General features: G+C 33.5%; 1 protein-coding gene across 4 annotated transcripts in view; it reads left to right on the plus strand.

The window, feature by feature from the left end:
* The window catches only part of LOC111369547 (LMBR1 domain-containing protein 2 homolog A-like), a 21,814-nt gene extending 10,678 nt beyond the window's left edge, over positions 1 to 11,136 (plus strand). The window contains exons 4-13 of one of the 4 annotated variants that reach the window (XM_022991114.1): positions 675 to 748; positions 860 to 988; positions 1,674 to 1,754; positions 6,833 to 6,897; positions 8,216 to 8,391; positions 8,910 to 9,040; positions 9,133 to 9,220; positions 9,535 to 9,748; positions 9,919 to 10,019; positions 10,442 to 11,136. In XM_022991114.1, coding sequence (XP_022846882.1) covers positions 675 to 748; positions 860 to 988; positions 1,674 to 1,754; positions 6,833 to 6,897; positions 8,216 to 8,391; positions 8,910 to 9,040; positions 9,133 to 9,220; positions 9,535 to 9,748; positions 9,919 to 10,019; positions 10,442 to 10,942 — 1,560 coding nt within the window. In that variant the 3' untranslated portion in view covers positions 10,943 to 11,136. Of the gene's footprint in view, positions 1 to 674; positions 762 to 852; positions 989 to 1,673; positions 1,755 to 6,832; positions 6,898 to 8,215; positions 8,392 to 8,909; positions 9,041 to 9,132; positions 9,221 to 9,534; positions 9,749 to 9,918; positions 10,020 to 10,441 lie in introns of those variants that run through there. The other 3 variants (XM_022991116.1, XM_022991117.1, XM_022991115.1) reach the window with 3 other exon arrangements.
* Positions 11,137 to 11,961: the final 825 nt, after the last annotated feature.

Consider the following 11,961-nt stretch of genomic DNA (forward strand, 5'->3'; position numbering starts at 1 on the left):
CTCTCCCCAAAAGAAAATAAAAATATAAAGCAAAACAGAGCAAGGAGGATGTACCAGGAAGTGAGATGAAAAGAATTGACGATGGAGGTGAGGACCAACTAAAATTCATCAGTTAAAAGAATTGAGGTCAAATGTGGGTTGTAGAAAAGAAAAGCAAAGCTGCAAAGGGTGGGGCAGATGTCATTTTTATGAATCTTACTAACGGAATTTAAGATTTTGTTTAGAGAAATGATCTTATCTGTTCTATCTCCACCAGCTACGTACACCATTTTTATGTTTCTTATCAGCCTGGTCCTTTAATTAGTCTTGGAAAGGACATGATAAAAAAGCTCAAAAATGATATGATATCCACCTAAGTAATGAACAATAGTAATATAGAATGCAAGAAAGGAGCCAATAATAAAATTTTAGCACAGACTACGTCTTCATGGCACTACTGTATATCAATTTACACCATTTATTTTGGAATATGGATGTATACTTGGGGACTGATACTGCTGATTTTCTCTGCTCTCTACCCTTGAGGAGGCAAACGTGCATATTTTTAGAATTCTGTGGATGGAATGTTAAACAAAAAATTACTGCCCATGCTTCAATATTTTTCAGTTTTTATGTTTTAGCTGATTGACTATATATGTAATTTCTTTCCTTCTAATTTTTGGTATCTTCTTTAGATTGCTCAGGCAACATCAAAACAGATGTCCAAGCGCGATCCATTGAGACCTCTTATGGATATCATTGATAATATGTTAGTGCAAATGGTAATTCTGGTTTTTAAACATTACCATGTATTAAAATCTCTACATACGGTTATTATTTATGCAGTTCAACTTCTATTTTCCTATTTCCCAGTTCAAAGAAGATCCTTCCTTCAAGCCACAAGGGGGGCGGTTGGGAGTGATATGGATTACGATTCAGATGAGAAATCAATGGCAATTCTCAGACGTCATCTTCGGCAAGCTCGTGAGGAGTATTATCGATGCAAAAGGTATAGTTATTAACTATTTGCATTCTCCTGGATGAACTATTTCTGTTCTGATTCTCAATCTATTTCTTGTATGTATCCATATCTGTCTGAACACTTCAATGCTTTCTTCTTCTTTTCTTTTTATTTTTTTTGCCTCCTTATTGTGTTATTTTCACGTAGTTCTAGTTCTTTGCCAAGGTTGTTTCTAAGTGTCATGTTTATCTTGTGTTTTTTCTTATTCTTTTCCCAATTTTTCATAGTCATACTTTTATCTGTATTTCTACATGTAAGATCACTGACTGCTTCATAGTTTTTTCATGATTTGGTGGATGACACAAGAGATATTACCTTATTTATTTCCTACCTGCTTTCAACCTTGTGGAACTTAGATCCTTAATCTTTGGACTATTAGAAGTTTTAGTGTAACACTCACATGGTAAAAAACTTGGTCAAAATGTTATTACCTGCATCAGATTTCATTTCATAGAAATTGTCAACATGGGCACCAATTTGTCATCTATCTTAGTAATTTATGTAGAAAAAATATTGTTGTACCATGTGATTTAAAAGCTTATGTTAGAGTCGGCCACATGTATATCATTTAAACATTTTCTTCAACAAATACTATATAGCACTTTGTAACTGTCAGGCGCTGATGATATTTTTACTAAAATATGTTGGACTCTTTTCTGTTATTTTTTCACAGTGAGTACCTGGCTTGTGTTACAAAGACGCTTGAATTGGAAGATACTATTAAGAATTATGAACGACGCTATACAACTGGATGGTTTGCACTTTCTCTATTTCCTTATTGAAATTTGTTTCTTTTGTTTGGATGTTACCGAAAATTCTATTCTTGAAAATTTGCATTCGAACAATCTATATTCAATATATCTACGACGATTTCTCTTGTAGATGTCTAACTGGGAGATGAGGCCATGCAATTCGAGCTAAATTTAGTATCACAATCATCCTCTGATACATATTCTTAACCCAAATTTCTAGAGGTCAAAAAGTATTACAAAATGTCATCAAATTAGAGCCTTGATCACATTGACATGACAGCATTCTAAATCCATTTCTGATCATATCTAACTGATGACTACGAGATTCGATCCCTGGTATTTTGTAACCATGTGAATCATCCCATCTAAAAGCTCGAGTTGTTAAAAAGGAGTCATATTCATTTTAAATTGTTCAACACACTAACATTTTAAATTTGGCTTATGTTTGGCCAAAGAGTCATCTTTGAAGGCATGAATTAGTCCTTACTCATAGTAAAGTGTAAGGCAGGTTTAGGTATAGCAGGACTTGAATCGGCGACCATTAGGTAAAAAGCCCAATGCTCTGCCAACTGAACTATACACCCAAAAATAAATTGTTTATATACGGTGAAAGCATTTTTTATCCACGTGTTTCGTGTGACCTACGAGTCTTATCCACCATTCATTTCTATCCATTTATAATTTTTACTATTTATAAACACTTCCCAAACAAGCCATTAATGTAGGTTTTGCAGATTTTTATTTCAAATAAAATAGAAATAACATTGATTATTCTGTGCTCTCTGTTAGTCTGCTAAATGGTGCCTCTTTTAATCATTTAATCCGTAACGATCCTAAAAAATTTACATCATATTTCATGTAAGACTTTCGAATGAAATGATATAAATTATATTAAAAAATTTATCGTGCAAAAATAATAATTAATTGAATTTTTTAAAAGAAAAAACGAGTTAGACATCTTTTTTGAGGCGTACGTTTGATACATATTTAATTATTTTCGATATCCATTTGGACTATTCGATATGAAAATGATGTAGTTTACGAAACAAACTTTTACATGGTGTAGACGATTTATGGATTAGATAGCACATGATCGCAAACGAATTTTTAAAGTTAGAATATTATCGAAATTCTCAAAATACTAGTTTTAAACGCTCTACTTTAACATGTCATAACTTTTGCTATAGTTAACCACTTCGCATGCCATTAATGAGTGAAAAATTAGGCCATGAGCATTTCGAAATAGTATTAAGAATCCAATATTTTGACTTCATTTGGCATCTCGACAAGTGCATCAAAGTAGATTGTTAAAAAAAAAAAAAAAACAAGGGCAAAATTTTGTGGGGTCATTTGACCCCGCATGATCCTATGTGGGTCCGCCCCTGGGTTAAATTATGCCCGCACTGAAAATATTTCCTAGCTCCGCCCCTGCTCTCGAATGTCCATATCTATATCCTTCTTACTTCCTTTCTTTTCTTGTTAATCGTATTCCAGGTTTGCTCTTCTCATAGCAGACCCATTTCTATGTAATTTCTATTCATCAATGAGAAATTTGCTTTGTTCCAGCATTCGATTGCTTTATAAGTGTGTTGGGTAAGTTGACAATATTCCAGGTTCTTATCAGCTCTCTCTTTACGCTAGACAGTTTTGGTGAAGTTCTCTAGGTGGGTTTGTTCGGAAAGAATTCCTCATCTATTGCAAAAGGGCCATTGAATATAAGGACCAAGGAAGAAGGCTGTTTTTCATTGAATGATACATATATGGTAACAGAAAACACATAAGAGGACAGCACATTTACCCTTTTCTTGTCGATGAATGGGCCAACAATCATACATTTAAGTGGTGGGCATATATATGCACAAAGGTTAAGCCCCCAAATGTTGCTGGGGAAAGTCTTCTAAAACCAAGATGAATGATCAAGACCAAAATGGAAGTAGGATTTTGGACATATAGATACAAGAAGGATCTGCCATGCCACTTTTAGCTTCAAGGAGATACATTCCCCTTCTTCTCTAGCATGTCCAATCATTCTCCCCATGAAGTCATAAAGAAACATGGAGATTTAGTGCTGTCCTAATTATAAGAACACACAATACTTTCTAATTTTGGGAATATACCAATACAATGAGAGTTTTAGGACATGCAAGACATTTTCTAGAGTTAGAGAAGATCAAAAAATTTTAGGGAGACATCTAATGTAGGATGCAATCAAACAAAATAGTAGAATTATAAGAGAAGGGGAAAGGGAAGAAAAGAGGAGAAAAGAAAAGAAAGGAGATAGGGGAGAGATAGAACGGGGAGAAGAATTAAATAGACGGAATAGAAATTGGATAAGAAAGTATTAAGTTTTGCTCATGTTTGGGCTCCTTTTTTTTTTTTTTTTTCAAAATGTATTTTTTCACCCTTCTTTTCAACAACACATTCTTCAATAAAATAATATTACCCGTAAATCCAAAATTTTTCCTTTCTTAACCATGCATTTTTCAAAAAGTAACTATTCCAAAATACATTTTTCCTTGAAATTTGATTTTAATGGAGCCCAACAAGGACTTTATTCATATCTTGTATCTATTATAATGCATAAACTCCCTTTGCGTTGGGTTTCAGATACCCTACTTTTAAGTAGGAAATATCTAATAAAATTTATTAAATCAACTCTTAATTATGTTTCTTCTAAGCATTAAAAATGGAAAACTAAATTAAATAATCTCTATATCATTTCTCCTCGGCTGAAAAAACTCGATTGTGAAGAAATAAATTGCAACTTCTTAACCAATGAGAACAATCTTTCTTCCTGACTAAATAACGACAGCAATCATATTTCGAAAATCTAATCCGAAAATGATTCTCAAACATCTGATCTGACCAAGGGGACTATCTTTCCTTGTAACCAAGTAGCAATAAGGAACTTCAAGAAGCAAAAACATGTGCAACTTATTTAAAAAAGCTACTACAGAATCCACACGAGGAGCACAATGCACTAGCTGAGTAGATTGAAACAAATGATTGTAATAACAGTGGTTCTAATGTGTCCCGAAGAAATAATTTTGCTGTATTGAAAACAAAATCTTCATTCAAGTGTAATGACCAATCAAATAGATTAATTTCAAGCGCTTGATCCAAAAACTTTTTCTTTACATGTTTAGGTAGCAACACCATAGGTAAATCCTCAATTGTGTCAAGTTCTATAATGTTGTAAATATCATCCTCACTATTAGAATACTCAATAGGCTTAGCAAGAAAAACTAGACATACTTTAACAGTGGATGCATCTTGCCTATAGTGCAAAAAAAAAAAAATTAATCTAGCAGTTGAGTCGATAATGCATATGTACATTTTCATTACTTATTACTCTTTTCATCTCATCCCACGAAGTGACACGACGTTGACCTAGGCGATCAATGTCATGCAAAAATGACTTTCAATAACACTTAACAGATCCAACAAGTGACAGATTAGCATAACAAATACGAGACGAGTTACTCAAGTTGTAAAAACTAAATAATTTTTCAAGATTATTGAACCAATTGAAAAATGATTTGAGACCCATAAGACAATCTAAAATCCCATGGTTGTAATGTAACCTACCTAGAAAGATAATGAACGTTGCAACAAAATCCCTAGATGGGGGAACAATTCTACTGATAAGAGGAAGGAAAAGGTACACCATCGTGATAACAACCTAGGAATATCGTGTAGCTATAAAAGTTATATGAATTCATGGTATTTTGTGATTTTTTTTTTTTTTAAAAAAATTGACAAGCCAGAATACCAAATTAAAAGTAAATTTTCAATATAAAAGAATCGGTAATTCATGAGTTTTAGAAGAGTCCAACGGTGTCCCAATCATCATTTTTCGACTGATTTAATTGGATTCTTCTGAGCAGATAATTCAATTGAAAGAAACAAAATAGCTTAGGTTTCTACAAACAATAGTCATTTTTTCGTTGTTTTTTCTTTTCTTTTGACCTTTTTTTTCTTTTATTCAAAAAACTAAAAAGAATAATGAAAGAACTAATCTAATTCAAAATTTTGCTTAATCGGTAGATGGTCCGATGAAAGTAAAAGGGGGAAAAAATCTTGGATGAACAATAAATGATGAACAATTTTTTATTTTTGGAACTAGCTAATAAAACAATTTTTCCTCTGTTCATTTCTTATTTTAAGTTGTGGTGGGTGGGGAGAATTTTGGGTGGATGAAGTTGGCTATGGATGTGGGTGTATAAGCTTTGAATTTGAAGACGAAAATTATTTTGTCAAAGGAAAATGACTTACTCTGATACTAAATTAATGTAGGATGCAATCAAACAAAATAGTAGAATTATAGGAGAAAGGGAAAGGGAAGAGAAGAAGAGAAACAAGGGAAAAAGAGAAGAAGTGGTGAGATGGAAAGGGAGTAAGAATTAGAGAGACGGAAGAGAAATTGGGAAAGAAAGTTTCAATTTTTATTGATAACAAAGTTGTACATGTTAAAAGTGCATAAGCCCAATTTATATAGGGTTTCAAATTCTAAGTAGGAATTTATTAAATCTAACCTAATTATGTTTCCTAGAATAAGCATCAAAATTGGATAATAAATTAAATAATATCTCTACTGAGATTCTCATCAACATCCCCTCTTTCTGCCACTACTAATAAATTACTATCAAAAGTCTTTCTTCTTCCTGGGCACGAATAGTTGGTCGTGTGGTCTAAAGCCCCTGAATCAATGATCCAAGTGTTAGAAAATTATTTTTGGGAGCACTCAAGGCCTAGGACTAAGATATACTCATGTAACCTAGGAAATAATGCTTATTCTGCTATTAAAGATAGAAAAATTCAACAATGTTAGGATAGGAAAGAATAATTGGGAATTCTATAATGCTACATCTCTTCTGAACCGGAAATAGCTTTAGAAATCCACTGCAGAAGCTAGCAGATTTTCCAGAATCCTCTTTTACTGAAAATCCATTATTGCACTATTATCATCATCATTCCCCATAAATATATTTTACCATCACACCATTGGTATTGTTGCTTCTATCACTGTGTAACCATTATCTTCCTGCTCTTTTGATTTTTGCACTGTGTTGTAATGCAGGAAATATGTCTCAAGCTTTAGATCTGAACGGACTGGTAAATTAGGGCCTTGCCTTGATACAATAGGTAATAACTTATTCCATTAATTTTGTATTTGAATCAGAATCTCTTGGTGCAGCAAAATCTTTTTTCCAACATCTGAAGCAAAAGAACATTTTATATTTGGTTGCTGATTAATTGAGGCAATAATGTTTTTATCGCATGCATGAAACTAGATCTATTGGGTGGGTTTATTATCAGCTTGTACGGTGACGGTGGGTTCATTTAATTGCTGTTCTTGAGTCATCATTCCCCTGGCTTCAGTATCAGATGGCTTGTGTGTTAATACTGTTATTCCATTTGAACACCATTCTGTGATAATTATATCTTACTCCTGTATATGGGGAGTCTTCAATCTAATCATATATTTGTTTGAGCCCCATTTTTGGTGTAGAATGCATTTTTGAATAGTAGATTGATCAAGAATGTGTGGTTAAAAAATAAGGAAAAGATTTGGATTTGCGTATAATATTATTTTATCGATGAATGTGTGGTTGAAAAAAAGAGAGCTATAATGCTACATCTCTTCTGAACCGGAAATAGCTTTAGAAATCCACTGCAGAAGCTAGCAGATTTTCCAGAATCCTCGTTTACTGAAAATCCATTATTGCACTATTATCATCATCATTCCCCATAAATATATTTTATCATCACACCATTGGTATTGTTGCTTCTATCACTGTGTAACCATTATCTTCCTGCTCTTTTGATTTTTGCACTGTGTTGTAATGCAGGAAATATGTCTCAAGCTTTAGATCTGAACGGACTGGTAAATTAGGGCCTTGCCTTGATACAATAGGTAATAACTTATTCCATTAATTTTGTATTTGAATCAGAATCTCTTGGTGCAGCAAAATCTTTTTTCCAACATCTGAAGCAAAAGAACATTTTATATTTGGTTGCTGATTAATTGAGGCAATAATGTTTTTATCGCATGCATGAAACTAGATCTATTGGGTGGGTTTATTATCAGCTTGTACGGTGACGGTGGGTTCATTTAATTGCTGTTCTTGAGTCATCATTCCCCTGGCTTCAGTATCAGATGGCTTGTGTGTTAATACTGTTATTCCATATGAACACCATTCTGTGATAATTATATCTTACTCCTGTATATGGGGAGTCTTATATCTAATCATGTATTTGTTTGAGCCCCATTTTTGGTGTAGAATGCATTTTTGAATAGTAGATTGATCAAGAATGTGTGGTTAAAAAATAAGGAAAAGATTTGGATTTGCGTATAATATTATTTTATCGATGAATGTGTGGTTGAAAAAAAGAGAGGGAAAATGTATTTTGAACATAATGGGTATCAAACAAGTATCTAAAAATATTGTTTTGTCTTCAGAATTAGTATGGCGATGTATTTTGTGGAAGCAATTGAAGAAAGTTTTTGCTGTTATTCTTGGTTGCATGTCAGTCGCAATTCTCCTGGCTGAGGCTACTTTGTTACTGGGAGGAGTTGATTTATCTCTATTTTCTATCCTCATAAAATCCGTAGGAAATGAAGAGGTGGTTGTGCAGGTATATTCAATCTGTCTTATCTAGGTTTTGTTAACAACTGCAGTCTGCATATTGCTGTTTCAGAAAGGTGGTTCAATAATCTGTATAGGGTAAGACAACATCTTAGATCCTCAGTATTTGCTATGCTCTTGGATTATTTGTTCATTTAGTAGTACTTTTCTTTTGTTTTTTGACCCATGGTAGTTGTAACTAGTAAGAATCTAGTTGCTTTAGATCTTTATGTAAATCCAGCAATGAATCAAGCAGAGTGGCGGAAGATGATTAGTATGGCCAACTCCAAATTATTGAGAAAAAATCTTAGTTTGTTTCCTTCAATTATAGTGAACTTTTGAATATAATCCAGCAAGAAAGGAATTCAATTAGATAAGCTGCCCATGAGCATTGTTGCATATGTAAAAGAGAACATGGGTGCTCCCCTGCTGGTGGAGTCTCTGCCTTTAACTCCAGTTATTTAGCGTGTGGTTTGTTTCTATATTTCTTACAATTAATTGTGTCTAATCATTTATTCTCCGTCTCAGGTCTTCGCATTTGTTCCTCTGATGTACATGTGTGTTTGCACATATTATTCTTTGTTCAAAATTGGAATGCTAATGTTTTATTCGTTGACTCCGAGACAAACAAGCTCAGTCAGTTTGCTAATGATATGCTCGTGAGTTTTTCTTGTGGTTTTGATTGCATAAATTGGATATGATGTGATATTCTTCAAACTAGTTCATAATTATACTTCAATCTGGGTGCCAGGATGGTTGCTCGTTATGCGCCTCCAATTTCATACGACTTTCTTAATCTCATTAATCTTGGAGAGGGCAAGGAAACTATTTTTGAGGCAGTGAGCTTTCTATCTCATCTTTTTTTATCTCATTTTGTAACTGATCTGTGTGAGTTTCATCTGTATGTGGGATCAAAGTTAGCTATTTATGGATATATAAATGCATTTGATTTTATTTGCGAGCAAGTTTTACTTGTTAATTTTTAAGGACATCTCCCAAGCTGAATGGTTATTTCTTTGTTCAATGTATCCATACATATGTATATATATCTTTTGAAGTAGGTGAATGATGTTCATGACGTTTTGGAACAATGTCTGTTAAACCATAGAATTTTTTGTTGCTTTTTCAATATGGGATGGACATATGGTTGCAGCGAATGGGAAATATCGATAAAGCCGTACCTTTTTTTGGGCAAGGATTTAACAGAATTTATCCGCTTATTATGGTTATATACACAATTATGGTTGCGAGCAATTTCTTCAACCGTATCATCAGTTTCTTTGGCAACTGGAAGCTATTTAGACTTCAAACAGAAGCAGACGATGTGGATGGTTTTGATCCATCTGGATTGCTTATACTGCAAAAAGGTAAATGATGCGACTGAACTGCTGATGCTGCATATTTTCTATGGTCCTTGATGAAAGTTAATATGAGATCCCTGTCACTCAAAATTTGCATTTTTATTATTGAGGTCCTCTGTGATGCTATACAAGTTTCGCATCGTATTATGTCAAACTGATCTAACTTATTTCACCAGAAAGAATGTGGCTGGAACAAGGTCGTAGAGTCGGAGAACATGTTATCCCATTGGCTAGGAATTTCAATGGGACGAGCATGGACCTGGAGTTTGGTGACAATGTATGTTTTGTTTTCTTGAAGATGCATTTTTCATTTATTATTTTTAGGTGGAAAAATTTTAATTGTAAGAACTAGGAAGCATAATTCTAAATGTCCTCTTACATATTAATTCTACTGGATGAGATTTTCATTTCGGAAACAAAGTCCATAAAATGTTTCTCGAAGATGCATTTTTCATTTATTATTTTTGGGTGGAAAATTTTAAATTGTAAGAACTAAGAAGCATAATTCTAAATGTCCTCTTACATATTAATTCTACTGGATGAGATTTTCATTTCAGATACAAAGTCCATAAAATCCGATAACAATCATCAGTTCTCTCTCTCTTCTATTAAAATTATTTCTGTTGTTTTTCAACCTTGCTCTTCAATCCTAATTGCTTTGTAACAATGAATTTCTGAACGTGGTGTTAATATGTAGAGGATAGACGTACAGTTGAAATGAAGGTGGCATCCGACTTGAGCAAGGACGACACAAAGGGAAGTTCTTCAAAACCTTTAAATGACGAGGCCAGGAGACATTCCAGGAGCAAAGAATCCATAAGCAGCAAATATGCTGCCATGAGAGAACAGAACAAACTAGCATCTAACACAAAACCAGTTGAGAATATTGCTGAAGCTAAGGTCTCCTTGCTCGATACCGGAAGCTCTCAATCGAGCAACAACTCTGGAATTCCATTGGGTGTAGCCTCAAAATGGGCATCAATGAAAGCGGGGTTTCAATCTCTTAAGATGAATATTGAAGCTAAGAAATTTTTACCTTTAGGCCAAGTTGAGGACATGAAACCCTTATCTCAGGGTTCATCCTCTGAATCCCTTGACGAGATGTTTCAGAAATTGAAAAGGCCTACTGTAGGACATGGACATTCTTTTGATGACGACGAAGATGGACTTGATAGAAGAGCTTCTGGTCCGCGCAGATAGCACTGTCGATACATTTAAATGAATGAAATGCATTTATCCCCATTGTAAGATAGAAAATTAGGCTTGACTGGTACGCGCAGATAGCATTGTAGATACATTTTTGGCCAAGAAGTAGAATGTTGATTCAAACTTATAATTTGTCTACTGCTTCTGATCCATGGAAAATTAATCCTCAGTCTTTGAAAAAGACTAAATTATTCTTTATAATAGGTATGCATTCAATCTTCAACAATTGAAATATTTCACTTCTCAACTAAATCGCATGTGTTCAACTTGATGTCTACAAATTTGAAGTGATTTATATTTTTACAATGGTCACTTAATGATTTAATAAAGATTTGGACGAGTTTTTTTCTGGATATTGATTGTAGAAGGCTGCAATGGAAGGTTGAGTTCTAATTTGAAAGCCAAATACGCCATTTTTTTTCAATAATTTAGTTCATCGTATGTTTACTCAAAATTTGGTCATCTAAATTTAAATCAAATTCATATTGCAGAACGAGTTTTATTATTTCAAAATAAATAAATGAAATGTATATCTTTACTAATATAAATAATTCATCACTTTTAAATTGTAGCCTATCAGAACTGAAAGAACAATCAAGAATATATGCCTGGTCTTAAGTGTTCAGAGGCAGTCTCCTTCGACAATGCCAATGTTGTTTTAGACTTAAGATTCCAATTCATGCACATGCCAAGGGTTAAAAGTTTTGGCCATAACCTTTTGTCATCTCATTGACACTTCAGGTAAAGGGTATTGATGGGCTGTTGGTTTCATGAGGAATTAGTCAATATCCCAATTAAAAATGGTCCCAAGTTTCTCCAAAAAGAAGTCATCTTTTTGTGGGATTAAGAGAGGAGATTTGAAATATTTGAAAGAAACTTTAAGTAAAATGTAGCTTTAGGAATCAATGTTTCTTTTTCTATACTTTTTCTTGTGTAATATTTAACTCACACGATTACAAAAATGTTGCCGGTTGCCCACTTAGGTGTTACTATATCTTTATATATGCTTGTTA

This window comes from Olea europaea, chromosome 20 (assembly GCF_002742605.1).
Source record: "Olea europaea var. sylvestris chromosome 20, O_europaea_v1, whole genome shotgun sequence".
NCBI lineage: Eukaryota > Viridiplantae > Streptophyta > Magnoliopsida > Lamiales > Oleaceae > Olea > Olea europaea.